Here is a 19,213-nt window from a genome sequence, read left to right as displayed (position 1 = left end):
GGTTATCAAAATTATATAATATTAAATTATTGTCAGCTGTATGTATATTTAATTACGCCTTACAAAATTACAGCATAGAGATGCAGGCGCGGACGGTGGCGACCAGTCTCTAATCTCGTTCGGCTCCTGCTTGGAGGAGTTCGGCGTTAGGCCGTTTATTGAGTGCCGCGGCTTTGGCTTTTGCAACTATTTCGCCACATCGTACTGGCTGATAACCATTCACGACGACAACATGTTCCGCAACAGAGTAATTTCTTTATTTTAAGTATCAAAAGAATTTAAACCAGATATAGGAAATGATGTAGAGAAAAACTTCAGTAATATATTATATTTTCTTTCTTTTTCTACATTATAAGCAAAATTAAAAGAGCAGTACAAGTTAATTTATGTTATAACTCATTTTCATTCATTATAATCACTAGACAACTTATAATACAATACAGTACATAAGTTACATTCTATCATATGGCTGTCTTCTAAAAAATATAAAGAAAAAGTGCTCATGTAACATATCAATGTGTAACATGTTATATATATATATATATATATATATATATATATATATATATACTTACAAACTACAGTATCATGAATCGCATAAACTTAATGTTAGATCCTAGAATTACTTTACAGATGTGAGTTTTGATAAGCCCTCCACTAGGCTAACATAAGCTGTATACTCGTAGCATGTGCTCAAATCGATCAGTTTTTCTGCAAACTCATTTGAAATCCCTTTCTCCTCGAGGTAGTTCATCAGTAGGTCGTACAGATACTGTAAAATAAATAGTGCTTTATTTAATATAATAAAGAAGCTTAATTAACACTTATATGGGATTGTCTTGTTTGTGCCTATGACTAGTTATAGAAATATTAACTATTAAAGAAAAAAGAGAATTAAGAAAACATATTAGTAACAATTAAAGATTTAAAATATGTCACAATCTTAATTCAACGCACACATGAAAGAAGATCATGAATTAGCTTTATAAGACTGTTTATAATTTCCCAAAGATCAATAATCAAAGTAACGATTAATTTTTTAAAACTTTTAAGTATCAAAGCGATATTCTAGAAAAGCAAAGTACCGGTTATTAAGTTTCTGAAGATTAACGATATTTATCACTATATAAAATTAATTAATAACGTTTTTAATTATTAATTATATTAATTTTTGTTAAATAATTATCATGTTAGAAAAAAATAGAGATAGGATATAAATATTTACACCATCGATGATCTCACCAGCTACAGAGTATACCTTATCGCTGTGTTCTCCTTCATACAGCATGATTTCATTGATGCCAAATATGTCATCTGCAAAAAAGAAAGTTAAATTACAATTTGAAAAAACATTAAAGAAACAAATAATATAAACTAATAATACAACAAATGAAATCGCATATCGATTTTATCTGTAGCATTTAATTATAATATACGAAAGAGTGATCTCACAATACCAAGAAATAATTATCAAGATAAAATTAAGAGGTCTTTTTGTATTCAATATTTTAAAAGAGAAGATATAACAAGTGTACATACTATAATTATCATCTGCACCCGATGCACCAGGTTGATTATTAAAAGAACACGTGAGACCTAGAGTCTGATTACCCCTCACTATATCTATATACTGTAAAAGTCGGTTTGCTCTTCATTTCGCCAATTTCTACATTATCACTAATAGGATTCGTTTCCTCTTTGGCATCCACATCCACTGATGTATAGTTCACGTTAAACGAAATATGAATACTAGAAAAAAATAGCATAGATTTAATATATCAAAAATGTACGGAATAATCCATAAGTCGATATGGCAAAACTTTCTATATCTTATAAACAATATATCTTATAATCTTACAATATATATCTACGTATCTGTATAATTTCCACCAAATCCTTTCTCCGAAATCATTAAAAGCTTTTCAACGTTAAATATAAATACTAACCTTTTCACGATAAACATTTTCGGAGTATGTTGTCATGTCGAGTCATGTAGAATTTTCACACTACTGCCAATAATGTCTGTTCTTTTTCGCTACACTTCTGAACTAGTGCAATAAGTTCACTTGCTGTACTAGTGCAGAAGTGCAGCAAAAAAAGAACATTAATACAAAGATTTATTTAAATTACAAGAAAACCGACTTTTCTAAATAAAATTTTCAATCAAGATGTCATCCCCAAATGATTTCCAATCGATTCCATTTATAATAAACATTAAACATAGTTGCTATCTGCTAACTTGACGCTTGATAAATTTTGTTAATAACAAAAAAACTATTCTTTCCCAAATGTTTAAACAATTTTCCCAAACTTCCCCAAATGATTCCCAAATTATATGAACAATAATAATCCAAAAATATTCAATTTGTCTGCTAACTCTACGGCGGTCGACTCGGGTCGCATCATGGACGTGGAATACATACATACATATCTATTATGTATTTCACGTCAATGATGCTAGAGTCCTGTATACATGATGCGACCCGAGTCAGTTGAGTCGCAAATCGAAAACGCCACGGACTCTACTTATACTGTGACGTGATGTTTGTGTGTAATATTAATTTAAGTTAGCACGTCTCTTCTGCTTGTTTTTATGGTTGTATCATGCTATATTTTCTGCACTTAAAATGAAATAATGATATATTAATTAGATGTTGAAGAAAAAAGAGAAAAAATGAGAAGTGCTAAAAGTTCAGTTATAAAGAACAAATGTTTCTCTGATGTACGGAGTCTGTCGAATTGAGTTATCTCAATATAGTATATGTTTTATAGTTTTATGTATGTATGTATATATGTAAGCAGAAAGTACTCATTTAGTGATTGCATTATTATCTGCTATCATTTGTTATAAACAACAATGGCGTGGTCAAACTATCAACGTACTTTAGCTATACTTCAAATAGTTACAGGCTCGTTTAATACTTTATCAGTTAAGTAAGTATTTTATATATGTACGCAAATTAATTATATATATACATGTATACGTATATATATATACGTATATATAGCATAAAGAATAAAATCACAGTACAGAAGAAAAATCAATCAATCAATAATCAAGTTTTACTGATGTTAGAATTTGACTTTAAATTTATTTAGATATGCAGATCGACAAGTTGTACTTGGTGAAGATGAACAGCTCAGACATTTTAATCATCCCTTTATGCAATCGTTATTTATGTTTTTTGGAGAAGCTCTTTGTTTTTTAGCGTTTAAAATTTTTTATTATTATTATAATCGGCGAGGCGTAAGTATTCATGATTTTTGTTTTCTGAATAAATTAAATTGTATTATATACTATATTAATTTGTTCACAGGATGGCTCCATAGATAATAATGTGCTCATTAAGGGTACAAGGGTTTTTAATCCTTTCATTTTACTAGTACCTGCATTATGTGATATGTTTGCAACATCCATAATGTATATTGGTCTGAACATGACTTACGCAAGTAGCTTCCAAATGTTGCGCGGATCAGTAATTATTTTTACAGGAATGCTTTCTATTGGGTTTCTTAATAGAAAATTGGGAGTAAGAGAATGGATAGGCATTGGTTTTGTCATAACAGGTTTAGCATTTGTTGGCGTTAGTGATATATTAACATTGGAAAACAGTGATATTAGTGCAAATTCTGTAATCACTGGAGACTTACTTATTATATTTGCTCAGGTACATTTTTTATTATTATTAATTTATCACTATTATATAAATCTAACATATAAAATTTAGTAATTATAATTATGATTTAATTATACTTACATACCCAGATAGCCAAATGTTGTGAGTTTGCTGCCATGTTGCTAACAAGCAGCTTGTCGTTGGTAATGCAACTAATTTTGATAAATTTGGGACAAGGTGAGACAGCATTATGTTTGTCGGATTGAACTCATATGAATTATATTTCTATTAACAGCAAATTGATTGCAACGTGACAGCATCAATTTGTGAGGGATTTGTGACAATTTAATATTGTCAACACTTCGTTAGCAACGAGATACAATTAAAAAACTTCATAGCTTGACGACATTATATATTATAACGGATGGAAATCATTATATATGTGTTGTTGCCGTCACGTTTGCATCATGATGCTCAAGATGGAACGATGAATCATTCATTGCTGTCATGTTGCTGACATGTTGCAGACAACATAACGTACCAATATTGCGGACCGTTTGCTCTTGAAATTGCGTCAACTGATTGTATGTATAAGCAGTCATGTAGCTGTATTTCTAACGTGTTCTATTTCAATGTCAACAAATTTACAGCTAATATATGAAAACACATGCAATGCATTAGTTTGCTCAATATGCTCTATTACGCTTGGCTATCTGGGTAGTGTGAAATATCTGAGCATACACTAATAAATATGTTCACTCTAATAAAATAATTTCCAAATTTAAATATATAAGGTAATAACAGCTGTTCAAATGGTTGTCGAGGAAAAGTATGTGGGACAACAGGATATTCCTGCGCTACAAGCAATTGGATGGGAAGGTTAGTACAGTTTGTATTTTTCTCCATATGTTAGATTTATTAATATTAATATTTGAACTCTATCTAAAAAGAGTATTTATTTATTATTTTTATTTTATCACAATATTTTTATAGGCATCTTCGGATTTATTGGTATTTCTATTGCTATAATCCCTCTCAATTACATTACTGCACCACCACCTTTTGCGGATAATTCACGTGGTACACTTGAAGCCACTGTAGAAGCTCTTACCCAAATAGGAAGCAATAGCAAATTATTGATAGCAGTTATCGGTCAGTCTATCATTTTTCTTTTCAATTTTCTTTGTGATTATCAATTTCCTGATTTTATCACAAACTATCATTTGGAATTGCAGGTATTGCATTTAGTATTGCTTTTTTTAATTTTGCCGGTATTAGCGTTACTAAGGAAATGAGTGCTACAACGAGAATGATTTTAGATAGTGTTCGAACAATTGTGATATGGGTCTTTTCTTTAGGGTTTCAATGGCAAGTTTTTCATTATATGCAGGTATGATTAGAAAGAAAAGTATAATTATTAATAGTATTAATATATATATTAATATTCTACTAATATATATATAATATATAACAAGAAACATCCTAAAATTTTTTATTACAGCTTATTGGTTTTGTAATTCTTTTAATCGGTATGGCATGTTACAATAATATTGTTATTCCGCAATTAATTCGAAAATATCGATGTCATCTGGGACGTCATACATTACCTGAAAATGAAGATCATATTATTAATACTGCTGCAGATGACGTGCAAGAAACAACATAAATATCTATATAATTTTAGTATATTAAGTTGTAATTATTGCTAATGTTAATTGTTTTTTACAGATAATTATTATTATATCAACAAAAAGACTAAGATAAAGACTTTACAAAGTAAGATTTATAGTCTTACGATCTAAAGTAATCGCGCGCGATTTGTTACTTATATCTGTCTTATTATTAAGAAACATATTATTAACAAACATATATAGAATTATTATACATCTGTATTTTCGTCTTTTGTTAAGATGTAAATAAAAATGAGAGAAGTACAGAATTAGATTTATCTTTGATACAAGTAGTAAATATATAATTTTAATTAATTGAAACTAAAGCAATTTAAAATTTAAATGATATACTATACATATGTATATGTCTGCGTGGAAGAAAGCATGTGAGTTCATGCACATACCCAGTAAACAATTTGTCAGCAAATTGTAACCAAATTGACACCAAATACGCGCAAAACTTGTCGACAAATCCGGTGCGATCTGTGTCTGCAATACGCTTGTGTTTTGCTAGCAAAGCTTGTGTACATGACTTGACACCAAATTGAGGCCAAATATCGAGCAAAACAGGGCAGCAAAAGTTCCACGGCAAATTTGCGCCATATTGTGAACAAAGCTTGCCAACAAAAGCTCGACAGCAAATTTGTGCCAAATTGCGAGCAAACCTTTACGAAAGAACTTGACGCCAAATTAACACCAAATACCAAGCAAAGCTTGCCAGCAATCAAATTGCAAATTGTTGACAAATTGCTATCAAAGTTTGTTGACAAAACCCGACGCCAAATTGATATCAAATATCAAACAAGATTTGAGAACAATACTTAACAGCAAATTGGCACCAAATACAGAACAAATCTTGATGACACAGGTTGACGCCAAATTGCAGCAAGCCTTGTTACGTAGCCATTAATAAATACTAAAATATATCTTTTTAGGGAAAATTAAAAGTATTAAATTATAAAAAACATACTTATAATTTTTTATTAATTTACAATTTTATTGATTTATTGATAAATTATTTTATACATATGTTAAAAGAAATCGTTATATTTGTAAAACATTATAAAACATTTATAAAATTTAACGGTGGCAATAAAATAATTAATTATATATTAATTACAGTAAATGTTATACAATGTGAATTTATAAAATACCTTTATGGGAAATTTTTTTCCTCATCGTTCTTTTGGTTCTCGTTGTTCTTATCACTATTCTCGCAATTTTCAGAGTTATCATCGTTGTCATCTGAATGAGCCTCGTTTGCCGGTGTGTCTGTTAATGTTAAATATATCTCTATAATTATCGTTATTCTCGAAATCAAAGTGTTCAGAGTAGAGGAGACCGGGGCTAACTCGACACTATTTTTTTAAAGGCAATTTTTAATATTTAATTAAAATTTTTAGGCAAATTCAATGGTATATATTTAAAGAGTGTTCCTTCAGGTACAAAATTGATTCAGAAAGTTTTGCTGTACGTCGCTTTGTTTTGCCGCTAGGAAAGGAAAAGTGACGCGAAGACAAATTTTCGAATTGAAAAATGCCGGGGTAAACTCGACACCCCGCCGCGCCGGGGCAAACTCAACACTTTGTCTGATCGACACAATTTGATCTGGAACTTATTTCTTGCTGTCTGAAAATAAAAATACATTGTTTATTGTGTACTTAAAAAGTACAAAAATTCGGAATGAAGTAGCTAGCCGACGAAACGGCGTGGTGTTGACTTTGCCCCGGACGTCGTTTTTCACTTTTGTCACTTTAAAAACATAAAAATTTTAAAAATATCCAAAAACGATTATCGGATTCATATAGAGCATCAAATTTCTCATGAAAATCACTTACATATAGGTTTGCAAGAGTAAAGCTCGATGAAAGAGTAGAAATTTTCGAGAGATCAGAAAAATTACTTTTCACCATCAAAAACGCTTATGTTGCGCTAAAAATTACACCATAACTTAGAATGTCATCAAATCCCGTTGATAATACCAGCACATAAAGACGCATTTACAGTAGGAAAAACAAGTTTCTGCGATAGATTTAAATTAGCAAAAAGTCTAGTGTCAAGTTTGCCCCGATGTCGAGTTAGCCCCGGTCTCCCCTACTCAAAATGATCAGAATTATTAGAAAATGCAGAATGGTAAGGAAGTTCGGAATGATGAAAAAGTTAAGAATAATGAGAAAGTTCAGATTCTTTTTGATTATGAAGAAAATCTGGTATTACGGAACTTTGGCTTTTTTAACGGAAACATGTGCTTGCTGAATATGCGATTGATCGAATTCAATTAAAGAATCTGTTGAATTGAGTTTTTCTACAACTTCAACATTCACTTTCTGCTTTTTAACTTTCTTGGAAAGCTTATGAAACGGTGTTTTTTGGCATGTTCTAAAATAAACTGCAAATAAATTTAAATGTTATATTTACATAAAATACATATATTTCAAAATATATACTATTTTTACTCTTTAAAAACATTTATTTTTTCAGATTTTTTACTGCACAATCACTATAACAAATGTGTTAATGGAAAAAAATATTAATTAAATTAAAAAAACTAACAGTACAAAATAAACTATAGGATAGAAGGCTGGCTGATTTTCGAGTTATAAAAAGGTCATCAACTTAAAGAGTGAGAACAAATGTTCATAGGCAAATGGCCCCATTTTTTACGCATTTGATTTTGGTCATAAAGTAGGTACCAAACGAAAGGTCTCGTCAATCTGATTACAGATATGTCAGTCTCAGAGCGTACTTATTTACCGTTCCAGAGATATCGGGCTCCAAAAATTCCAAAACCGGCGAAACCAGTAGCGCAGAGACCATGAAAGCTATCGGTCTCCTCAAAAAGACAATAAAGATTATTCTCTCTGACCCGAGTCCCGAGTCGTATATCCTACCCCGAGATTGACATTACCGAGAACGTTCATAACAGGCATCATCTATTGGTTTTGGAATTTTTGGAGCCCGATATCTCTGGAACGGTAAATAGGTACACTCTGAAACTGACATATCAGTAATCAGATTAACGAGACCTTTCGTTTGGTACCTATTTCATGACCAAAATCAAATGCGAAAAAAATGGGGCCGATCTTGTTTTCACTCTTTAAAAACAAAATTTCGTTTAATTAAACAAATTTTAAATACAATTAACGTTTTACGTTTCAACTTTATATACTTAGTCTTCTTCAGAAACTTGATACATAAGAGATAATACATAAAAAATAATTAATAAATAAAAAAAAATAAAATTGCTATAGATAAAAAAGATAAAGAATAAAGCCGCATACTTTGGACTGACTTGCCAGAAACGTAGCTAAGATTTACACTATGACATAGTATAGACCTTAGCCACAATTAATGTATATACGAGTCGTCAAAAATAAAATAAAATAAGTCAAGTAATAAAATTGTTACTATTATCTATACTGTTGTTATTAATATCAAACAATATTATTTATTATTTGACAGTGTAAAATTGTAATGCATATATTAAAATTACATTAGGGCTAGAATATAAACCAGAGCCACAAGTATGAGAGCAATTCCAAGATGTCAAGACGAGAATTAACCAGATCTTACAGGACGGAATTAAGGAGTCTGGATTACTGATTGAAATCAAAGTAAGAAAAGAAAAGAAAAGAAAAAAGAGGGGGGCCTCTGCATTTGTCTACGAGATCAATTCTAGGGCTAGAATATAAACCAGAGTCACAAGAAGGAGATCAATTCCAAGATCAATGTCGATCTTCCAATATGGCGTCCCAATTGAGAATATCAGAAGAGCCCTGCTCGCTGGACCGGACTCCTTGCCTCAGTCCTCCTTCTCGGACGCAAGCTGCCGCAGCTCTCCTTTTTCTGGCGTGAGCTCTCCTTGGGAAGTCGAATCTCGCTCGGTTGGTCTCCAAAATACGTGCCGCTTAGCTCAATCAGTTACGAAAGAAAGAAAACGTACTCTTCTCGTCCGAAGAAACGCAGCAAGAGCGGCCTTGACACTGAACGAGTACAAGGAAGAAGGTGGGGGCGCTTTGAAAGCGGCGACTAGGGTTCCTATTGGGAATGGCTAAACTGCGATACGCTATCTGGTGGCGAAAACAGAACTAATAAGAGTAGGTCGCCGGCTGCCACATAAATAAATTAACTTAAAAACTATTAGACCGAATTTGTATTAAAACCATATAAAATAGGGGTACAATATTCCGGAGAGTGCTATAAAGTGTATAGTTTTTCGTTATCTCTTTTCTGGAAACCGATTTTTTTAATTTTTTTACTCGTAAAAATTAGAAAAATTAAAAAAATCGGTTTCCAGAAAATTGGTAACAAAAAACTACACACTCTATAACACTTTCTGGAAAATTCTACCCCTATTTTATATACTTTTGATAAAAATTCGGTCCAATAGTTTTTAAGTTAAAAACGGCCAAACATACACCACCCGTAAGAATTTTATATAATAGTATAGAAGAGTAGGTCGCCGGCTGCCACATAAATAAATCGAATTGCGGCATGAAGGCGTCGAATTGGTAAAATTGCATATTTCACTTATGGGCAGTCTCATTTTAATTACTGAAATCTATATATATAAAGAAAAATGTCCTGACTGACTGACTGACTCATCAACGCCCAGCCCAAACCCCTGAATCGAATTTTTATCAAAACTATATGAAATAGGGGTAGAATTTTCCGGAGAGTGCCACTATGTGTATAGTTTTTTGTTACCGATTTTCTGGAAACCGATTTTTTTTATTCTTCCAATTTTTCAATTAAAAGAATTAGAAAAACCGGTTTCCAGAAAATCGGTAACAAAAAACTATACACATAGTGGAACACCCCGGAAAATTTTACCCCTATTTCATATACTTTTGGTAAAAATTCGGTTCAGGGAATAAGCACATACGTCGTATTGTAGAGTGACAAGTGACCTACTCTCTCCGGCCATTTTGCCTTGTGACGTCACGACCGCCAATCCCAATAAGGGAGTTGGGCAGATACCGTTGCCCGATTGTGATTGGCTCCGCCATTTTCCTATTAACTTCTGGTAGTTCCGGCAACACCGGCACAGCCGCACAGCTTGGCAATCTTGGCATAGCTATCATCGATGATCAACGCAATAACGTGATAAGTGCTGTATATTATTCACATACGAAGAAAACTGTTTATATTGAAGGTAAATATTGTGTAATTGTAATAGATAATTAAAGTGAAAGTGATGGAATATAAAATACCCCCCGTATATAAAATACCTTGTGATTAATGTGAAAAATAGAAAATGCTGCATTGTGTAGCTTTTGGATACTACAATTCGCACAAAAAAGGCGCAGTAATGCATATTTTTCCACGAGATTTGCAACGTAAAGAAAAATGGATAGAAAATGCTTGTGGACCTTCAGGATTCAAATACTGTAGAATTCCAAACGAAAATTCATATTTATGTGAGGTACGTTTTCTATTTATGAGGAGTTGATTTATTAGCGATTTATTATTGTCCACAAGCATGAGGATTCTGACGACGTACAACGTAATATATTTCATTTTTAATATACTGTTCCATTTTATAGTTCTATTTCACGGTTGACATGTATAAGAAGGAATGTGTTGATGGCTGGAAAAAATTGAAATTATCTGCTGTTCCAACGGTTTTTGGAGAACTTGTCATTCAACAAAATAAAAAAAAATGTTGCAGGTAAATAATATATCAATAATATTTGTTTTTAATTAATTCGTCACATTCAATAATATTAACACTCATGGCTTATTTTTTTTTTACATCAGTATATCATATACGACAGAAATTTGTAAGTCATATTTGCACAGTTTACGTTGTTTGTTTTGCTAAATATTGGTATTTATATTTTAGCGTTTATACTACATAAGCTACAGAAATCGTAGTAGCTTCTGAATTAACAGCTCAGGGGATGAAGGATATGTTCCCAATATCGAAGCTGTTGCAGAAATTGAGATATCTAATCTAGTTCAGAGAGAGAAAGAATTTCTCTCCGATACTAAACTCACTGGTATTCGATTAGATATTACCATTCCTTCAGGAAGTTCCTCATTCTGGCGAATCAGCAATTTTGATGGCTATTAGGTAATATTTTAAAAATAATTTTACATTTATTGCAGTTTGTCCAATTTTGTTCCGAAAAAAAATTGATAAAAATATTTTTTTTATGTTGCCAGGTATTTACAGAATGTTGCTTACTCACGGTAAGCTATGTATGGGCAAAGAAATATTGGCAACGAAAGTACTACCGTTTCTGTTGCCTCTCTGCATAGAACAAAATCTTAGCATGACACAATACGAGGCACTTTCCATGCTAGTCGATATGATAAATCGAGTAACCAGCGAGCATCGAGAGGCATTACGACAATTGGATTCGGTGCGCCGTGAGACGCAACAACTCGATCAGGCACTTTCTCAAGTGACGTCGCCCACTTTTATGCAAAACAACAGTCTAAGCGACATTAATCTATCGCCTCAAGTTCTATCCCCAAACGCACAGTAAATATTGAAAATGGATTAACCATCGAAGACAAGTACAGGTTTGTCTCAGCTGTTTTCAAAAATTTCATATTTTACTCGACATACTAATTGCTATTTACATTGATTTCTTTCCAGATTAATTCAACAGCAAGAAACGCATCAAAGATTGCAGTCTCAATCTATGTTGACTCCTATAAAGCTGCGCCACAACCTGTAAAGTCACAGCCAAAGGATTTAATAACTGCGACTTTGTTAAAAAACAATCTAGACGAATTAAATCTGTCTATGTCAAGATCGACCATGTCACAACCGGATTACTCGGCTACTAAAAATGCATATAAATATAACTACATTGGTCTAACGCAATCGCAATTTTTAACATCTCCAACGCTAAATTCGCAAACAACATTGAATAGGCCAATGAATTGGAATTCCAATGGAATGAACGCGCCCATGAACTGGAACTCGCCACAATCTACCTTGATGTGGAACTTTATTATTCCCCAGAATAATGTAAATTTTGTACCACAACCAGAAGTTAAACCAAACTTAAACTTTCCTGGAACTTTGCAACCTCTTTTGTCGCCCAGTAATATTCAAACCAATACGAACAAACCTAATTCATCCACGCAAGACATCATGGATTTGCTTAGTTAATAGATTTAATTCTAATACAAAAATATTTGGACAATTTATTTCTAAATAATATTTCAGCAAAAAAGCAGCGTTATGAGTAATCATTTTGCGCAATAAAATTCCTCTCAATTAAATGATGCAATTATTGTACAATATTTGCGTAATTTTCCTATAGGAGTATAAATTGATTTTCATATAACATAATTATACGTATAATTCAGAAAGAAAGTTTCTTGTATTATAAAATAAAATACATATTTATCTCAAGTTTACTATAGAAATTTTTATTTTCCTTCTTCCCTCGTTGTTAAAAGTATAATTTTGGTTTACTAATAACTTTTATTTTTGCTGTTAACTGTAATAAATGTGTTAAATTTATGATGGCTTCAATATTTTTACTGTCATCTTAGGTTAAGTTTATAACTTCATCAATCTTTCATTTATTCTTCTTTCATTTATTTTTATCTTCTATTTTATATATATATTCTTCTATATTAATATACATATTACGTTTGCTACAATAAAGTTATAATAGCCTTTTTATACGTTGCATTATCATTTCATATAGTTGCGATACAGGATTTAAAATTTGCCGCTCTTTATACGCTGAAGAAGGAAAATGGCGACTTCCGCCACATTTGCCTAACTCCCTTATAGGAACCCTAGCGGCGACTCATGCGTCGCGCCATCTGAATGAAACGATCGAGCGTTTGCAAAACGCGAAGGAATTCGAGCGCGTCAATTTGTTCTTATGTTTTGTTACCAAAATTTGCTCAATATTTGGCATCAATTTGGTGTTAGGTTTAGTCCTTTAACAGCAATTTGGTGACAATTTGTTATCAGGTAGTTGCTAAGCTTTGCTTGGTATTTGGCGTCAATTTGTTCTCAAGCTTTGTCACCAAAATTTGCTCAATATTTGGCATTAATTTGGCATTAGATTTTGTCAACTAATTTTAGCGGCAATTTGATGCCAATTTGTTATCAGGTACTACTAAGCTTTGCTCGATATTTGGTATCAATTTGGCGTCAATTGTGTACGCATGTTTTGCTACGTCGTATTTGCTAGCAGTTTGTCGACAACATTTGATAAAACAAATTTTGATGCAAATTTGTACCATTTCTGAAACCAAAATTTGTAGCAAGTATTTGGCATTATTTGTTTGAACAGACTTGGCTATCTGGGTATAGAGCTCTTTTCTTTTGAACCCCGCACTAAATCAGTGGAAAATGGCTCTTGGTCGAATTGGCTGAAGTTATTGGCCTTATATAGCATGTCCGACTAATGATACAAGAAAGGTTTCCTTACATTTCGGAAGAGTATTAAATGTTCATATATGTGCAATATATGTAGATTCTTGATACACACACTCCCACATACCTCCTTCCAAACACACATATACAATACCTATAGGGTGTCCCACTTTAATTTTTACACCGTAATAATTCAAAAACATGGCGTTTTGGTAAAAAGTGTTACAAATAAAAGTTGTAGGGTTTTAAGATGGCCGTTAGGTGAGTCACCTAGATTTTGGGTGCGAGGTTTACTTTAGGCCCAATAAGGCTGAAATCGGTTTTTTAAGTAAAAACTTCCATTTTTTATTGTACTAGACATCCACAGACGCACGCTACGTGCGCGCTATTTATCTTTAATATTTCACTGTTATTATTACACTATTAACCGTGCTATTAACCACACAACTGTCAAAGTATGCCATGACAGCTACTCATGAAGTAAGCGCAGAGAGAGAACCAATCGGCATCGCGGAAAAGCGACAATACTTCGATAGATTCGAGTATCGATAACATACTCTTTTTAGAAGAAGACAAGACACCACAAACGCGCGCTATTTAGCATTAATATATTATGCTATTACTATTACATTACAGTATTAACCCCTTGATAAACACAATTCTGTCAAAATATGCGATAATCCCTTATAGAAATGTATCACTAGTGAGTTAGTGATTAATTACTTATTTTGAGTACTTAAATTACTGATGTACAGTAATTTCTTGTGATTCAATTACTGAGCTTGTAGTGATTACAAGTACTTCAATATTGAAGATTTCAGTGATTAAATACTGCTAATATTTAACATTAGTATTGAAATATTGAGGTATAATACTGCATCAGTGATCAAATATATTAAAGATTTCAGTGATTAAATACTGTTAATATTTAACATTAGTATTGAAATATTGACGTATAATACTGCATCAGTGATCAAATATATTAAAGATTTCAGTGATTAAATACTGCTAATATTTTACATTAGTATTGAAATATTAACGTTTAATACTGCATCAGTAATAAAATATTTATACAAAACACTGATAAGAATTTAATTACTAAGGTAAAGCATTAACATTAGTATTTCAATATCCAATAGTATTTCAATATTCAAAATTGAGTGCTTCAATTATTGTTGAAACTTCCTATGTGTATTTTCCGAAATATTATTTTCTTTTTGAGGCTCAAAGCATAAGTATTGCTTTCAAAAATATTTAAAAAATTTGAGGATTTTCTAGCAATGAAAACTATGACATATGCGATGAAATGGGTTTAAATATAAAGTATATAAACATTATTTTAACTGTGATTTAAGTAAGGAAGAGTAAATAATGTACATGTTTAATGATATTAAGGATAGGTGCATAATCAATGAAGAATAGGTGCATTCAATGAAGAATAATAACACGTGCACTTGTTATACAAAACTTCGTTATTGTCTCTTAATAAAAATTTACATTATCAAAATAGAAAGTAAATATATAAAATACAAAGTAGGTAATACTAAAATATAAAGTAATTTTATTACATATAATGTTGCTTAATATTTCTAGCATTAATTCTTAATATTAACCTATATATTAATCTATACCAAAAAGAGAAATACTTATGACAATAATATATTCGCATACATATCTCTACTAATGATTAAAATGTCTTTTCAAGAAAATAAAAACATAAAAGATAAATCACGGAGTTGAAAAACTGGCTTTTCTATTAACAAACAATTCAATCTGTTTCAAGTGAATTCACCAGAGGAAAACAACAGAATTTTCGTCTATCATATTTGGATGGGGTGTTACAACGCACGTTTTAAATAACATTTCTGGATCAATAGCTACACATGAATCTGTCTGCTCAACTATGCTAAAAATTAAGTTAGATGTAAGACCAGTTTCTATATCTCTGCTTAAAGATTTACCGGTACAATGTAATTTTAATCCTAAAAGAACACTGTTGGAGAAGATGTTTCAACACTCGGTGTGAATCACGCGCAATGTGTGGCGCTATGGTAGACATTTCCGGTTCGACTGAAGCGCAGCGCGTCACCGATAACGAATCTCGAACAGCGCTCTTCAGTTGAAGTCGATCCGCTGTGCGAGAATCACGTACTGTATACCTCTGTGCAAATATATTGAGAAAGATAGATATCGTCATTTTTCTTCACCTCATCCTTGCTCGAGCTACCGAATATTTCGTGAATAAGTTAACAGGTTATGGGCCCAGACACCCTACCTGCGCGTAATAGAGCTCGCAAAGGAAAAGCAGCGTGTGAAAAGTTGCACGAGGGAGCGTGAGCGGTTTCTCCGTGGCGCACGCGGTCGTTGCGAAAGCGGCAATTTTCTCGCAAAGAGTCGTGGCAACGTGGCACGTGGCAGTGTTCTCTGATCCGCACAGAGAAATAAGAACGAAAATGTCGGACGATCTCGCGAGAAATGTGAGGAGACTCGATGGGACGAATTTCCAAAGGTGGAAATTTCACGTTCAGTCTGTGCTGGAGGCAACGGAAGTCTTCGACATAGTGGATGGCACGAGGGTGAAACCGAAAAACGCCGTGGGAGCGAACGCAGCAATAACGAAAGCCTGGAATAAAGTCAATGCGAAAGCAAAGGCTATTATTGCGGCATCTCTGGAGAGCGCTCAGCTAAATTGCGTAATCATGTGCACCACAGCCCGCGAGATGTGGGTGAAGCTGTGTCAAGTCCATGAACAGAAGTCCGAAACCAACAAGCTGATTCTAACGAAACGATTCCACGAGTACAAGATGAGTCCGACAGATTCAGTCGTGCAACACGTGACGAAGGTGCAGAATATGGCGCGGCAACTCAGTGATGTCGGCGAGGCAGTGACCGATCTGACTGTGATGGCGAAAATCCTCGCCAGTCTAACGACTAAGTACAGTACACTCATTACGGCATGGGACAGTGTAGATCCCGCGCGACAGACTGTAGACAATCTGTTAGAGAGGCTGATTCGTGAAGAATCTCGGCTGAACGTAGAGAGTGAAAGTGTTAGTGCGTTAGCAGCTACGAAAAAAAGTACGCAGAAAAAGGGTACCGGAGTAAAGAGTAAAGACAATCAGAAAAAGCGGCGTTCCAAAAAGAACATAGTGTGCTATCGATGCCAAGAAAAAAGGCATTTCGCGAGTGAGTGTCCAACGAAGGAGAAGCCGAACGATGGACAAGGACAGACGAAAAGTTCGTGCGCGTATGTGGCAGCGACGTCCGCGACGGATGGTAAGTCGCGAGCAACGAGTGACAGTCGGTACACAGATCCCACCCGAGACCAGGAGCAGCAGTTGATGCGTGCCGATGTTAGAGACGTATGGTTTCTCGACAGTGGCGCGTCAGCACACATTACCTTTTGAGAGGATTGGTTCGTAGAGTTTCGTCAAACGCGGGGAGACAGTGTCTCGCTAGGTGACAACGGTGTGTGTGAGGTGACAAGGGTCGGAACTATAAGAATCGAGGCTCGTGGATGGCGTCTGGGAGGAAGGGACGATCAACGATGTTCTCCTAGTACCGAATGTGAAAAAGAACTTACTCTCTGTCGGCACGTGCACAGTAAAAGGCTTTGCGGTGAATTTGGAGGACACAAGTGTCAAGATCAAACGCGACGGGTTGATCACGACTACGGGAGTGAGACAAACGAACCAAATTTACCGGTTGTTTTTGCGAGTACCAAAAGTGCAAAAAGAGATGAACGTTTCGGAAAAGACAATTAGAGTGTGGCACGAGCGACTCGGCCACATAAACGGAAAGTCACTGAGTGATTTAGTGAGAAACGGTGTCATAAAAGGTGTAACTGTGAAGGACTACTCGAAGTTTTTCTGTGAGGCCTGTCAACTAGGAAAATCGCATAAGCTACCGTTTGATAAACCGGTAGTAAAGGTAGCGAGGAAACCGGGCGAATTCATACATAGTGACGTGTGCGGGCCTATGCAGACGCGATCTCTTGGTTGCGCGGAATACTTCGTGACTTTTAAGAACGATGCCACGGGGTTCCGTCATGTGTTCTTCATGAAACACAAAGCAGACGTTTTTGACAGATTCTTAGAGTACGAGCGGATGCTCGTAAATAAGTTCAATCGGCCGGTAAAACTACTTCGTGCGGACAATGGCACCGAATACTGTAATAAAAAGAAGCGCGAGTGTTTGGCGTCCAAAGGCATAGTGATGGAGAATACAGCTCCGTACACTCCAGCTCAAAACGGTCGAGCGGAGAGGGACAATCGCACGATTGTCGAGTGCGCGAGAACAATGCTTCAATCGAAGAATTTACCTTTGAGTCTGTGGGCGGAAGCCGTAGGTGCCGCAGTGTACACTTTAAATAAAGCCGGACAGTCGGGACAGGGCGGAAGCGGCACGCCTTACGAAGGATGGATGGGCAAGAAGCCGAACCTGAATCACATGAAGATTTTCGGATCGGAGGCCTATGTCCACACACCAAAGCAGTTTGTGAAGAAATTCGACGCGAGGTCGAGGAAGATGATCCTGGTGGGGTACCAAGGGGACTCCAACAATTACAGGTTGTATGACGTACAGAAAAAAACTGTATCTGTTTCCAGAGATGTTGTATTCCACGAGTTCGTGGGTATCAAAGATTTCCAAGACCCAGTGTCGGAGGTATAACGATTAAAATACCCAAGGCGGACGATGCAGAGGACGACGAAGTTACGGTCGACGACGAGGACCTCGACGAAACATTGATCGAGGATGAGTTCGATGATACAGTAGTCGAGAACGTTGACTTCGATGGCGCAGCAGTCGGTATAGCAGGTACCAGTGGAGAAGCAGGTGGTAATGGGTGCATTCGGGGAGACGCTATTAACGCTATAAACGCAAACGCTATGAACTTCGTTCGAAGAGCCAATAGCGCGACAGCGATAGCAAGCTGCCCGAACGCAGCTTAAGCGCCAATAGTATTTCGTGCCTCACCTCGAAAATAATAGCGAAAATAGCGCGAGTGATGACGTCACGCTGCCTTTACAGTGACGTCATCATCGTATATCACAGCGCCACAAAGCGTCTCCTCGAACAGTTTTGGACGATAATTGTGCTAATAGCGTGCTCCCCGAATGCACCCAATGCAGGTGGGGCGAGTACAGCTGCCGAGAAGGCAGGTCACGCCTAGGCCAGGGTTGCGAAAACTCCTACCAAAGGATCCACACCACAGTCGGTAACTGAAGCTCGTTTGCTAAGAAACAGAGCGACTATCGAGCGACCGCAGAGATATCGAGATGGTGCTGAAAATCCTAAGCAGCGTCAGGCAAATTTTGTCGAATATAATATTCCAACAACTTTCAGGGAAGCAGTGACTGGGTCAAATGCACCGAAGTGGTGCGAAGCCATTAAAGAAGAGCTCAAGGCGCACGAAGACAATTGTACGTGGACGATCGTGCCAAGAGTCTCAAAGAAAAAGACAATAGATTCTAAATGGGTGTTCAAGCTCATAAGGGACACTGACGGAAGCGTGCTACGCTTCAAAGCGCGCCTTTGTGCGCGTGGATTCCTCCAAAGGGAAGGGA

General features: G+C 35.0%; 1 protein-coding gene, 2 long non-coding RNA genes and 1 pseudogene across 6 annotated transcripts; 2 read left to right on the top strand and 2 right to left on the bottom strand.

Annotated features, from left to right (window-relative positions):
- Positions 1 to 26: 26 nt before the first annotated feature.
- On the bottom strand, positions 27 to 2,126 carry LOC112459290 (annotated as a pseudogene).
- A 364-nt stretch (positions 2,127 to 2,490) lies between these two features.
- On the top strand, positions 2,491 to 5,556 carry LOC112459289 (solute carrier family 35 member F6). Of its 2 annotated transcripts, none has more exons than XM_025023332.1 (7): positions 2,491 to 2,934; positions 3,100 to 3,247; positions 3,318 to 3,668; positions 4,412 to 4,496; positions 4,611 to 4,769; positions 4,937 to 5,007; positions 5,119 to 5,556. In XM_025023332.1, the coding sequence occupies exons 1-7, from the start codon at positions 2,858 to 2,860 to the stop codon at positions 5,281 to 5,283; spliced, it is 1,056 nt and encodes a 351-aa protein (XP_024879100.1). In that variant the 5' UTR covers positions 2,491 to 2,857; the 3' UTR covers positions 5,284 to 5,556. The 2 variants fall into 2 exon arrangements, with proteins under 2 accessions (XP_024879100.1, XP_024879099.1); XM_025023331.1 differs by having other exon boundaries at positions 2,493 to 2,934; positions 4,853 to 5,007.
- Positions 5,123 to 9,476, bottom strand: LOC112459291. Of its 2 annotated transcripts, none has more exons than XR_003041299.1 (3): positions 8,982 to 9,476; positions 6,442 to 6,559; positions 5,123 to 5,224 (listed from the first exon to the last, which is right to left on the bottom strand). It is a non-coding gene; the product is annotated as an uncharacterized LOC112459291 (long non-coding RNA). The 2 variants fall into 2 exon arrangements; XR_003041298.1 differs by lacking the exon at positions 5,123 to 5,224 and adding an exon at positions 5,655 to 6,214.
- Positions 9,477 to 10,089: 613 nt separating this feature from the next.
- On the top strand, positions 10,090 to 12,318 carry LOC112459292. Of its 2 annotated transcripts, XR_003041301.1 has the most exons (6): positions 10,090 to 10,442; positions 10,542 to 10,712; positions 10,834 to 10,958; positions 11,133 to 11,363; positions 11,456 to 11,818; positions 11,895 to 12,318. It is a non-coding gene; the product is annotated as an uncharacterized LOC112459292 (long non-coding RNA). The 2 variants fall into 2 exon arrangements; XR_003041300.1 differs by having other exon boundaries at positions 10,090 to 10,712.
- The last annotated feature ends 6,895 nt before the right edge of the window (positions 12,319 to 19,213 follow it).

Source organism: Temnothorax curvispinosus, unplaced genomic scaffold (genome assembly GCF_003070985.1).
Source record: "Temnothorax curvispinosus isolate PA1 unplaced genomic scaffold, ASM307098v1 QBEX01009696.1, whole genome shotgun sequence".
NCBI classification, from domain to species: Eukaryota; Metazoa; Arthropoda; class Insecta; order Hymenoptera; family Formicidae; genus Temnothorax; species Temnothorax curvispinosus.
This window is presented reverse-complemented; position numbering and strand designations above follow the sequence as displayed.

Excerpts from the sequence above, each read along its gene's own strand:
- LOC112459289 (XM_025023331.1), top strand. The coding sequence starts at position 2,858 with ATGGCGTGGTCAAACTATCAACGTACTTTAGCTATACTTCAAATAGTT. Across the intron at positions 3,669-4,411 it reads TACTTATTATATTTGCTCAG|GTAATAACAGCTGTTCAAAT; the intron begins GTACATTTTTTA and ends TAAATATATAAG. Across the intron at positions 4,497-4,610 it reads ACAAGCAATTGGATGGGAAG|GCATCTTCGGATTTATTGGT; the intron begins GTTAGTACAGTT and ends ATATTTTTATAG.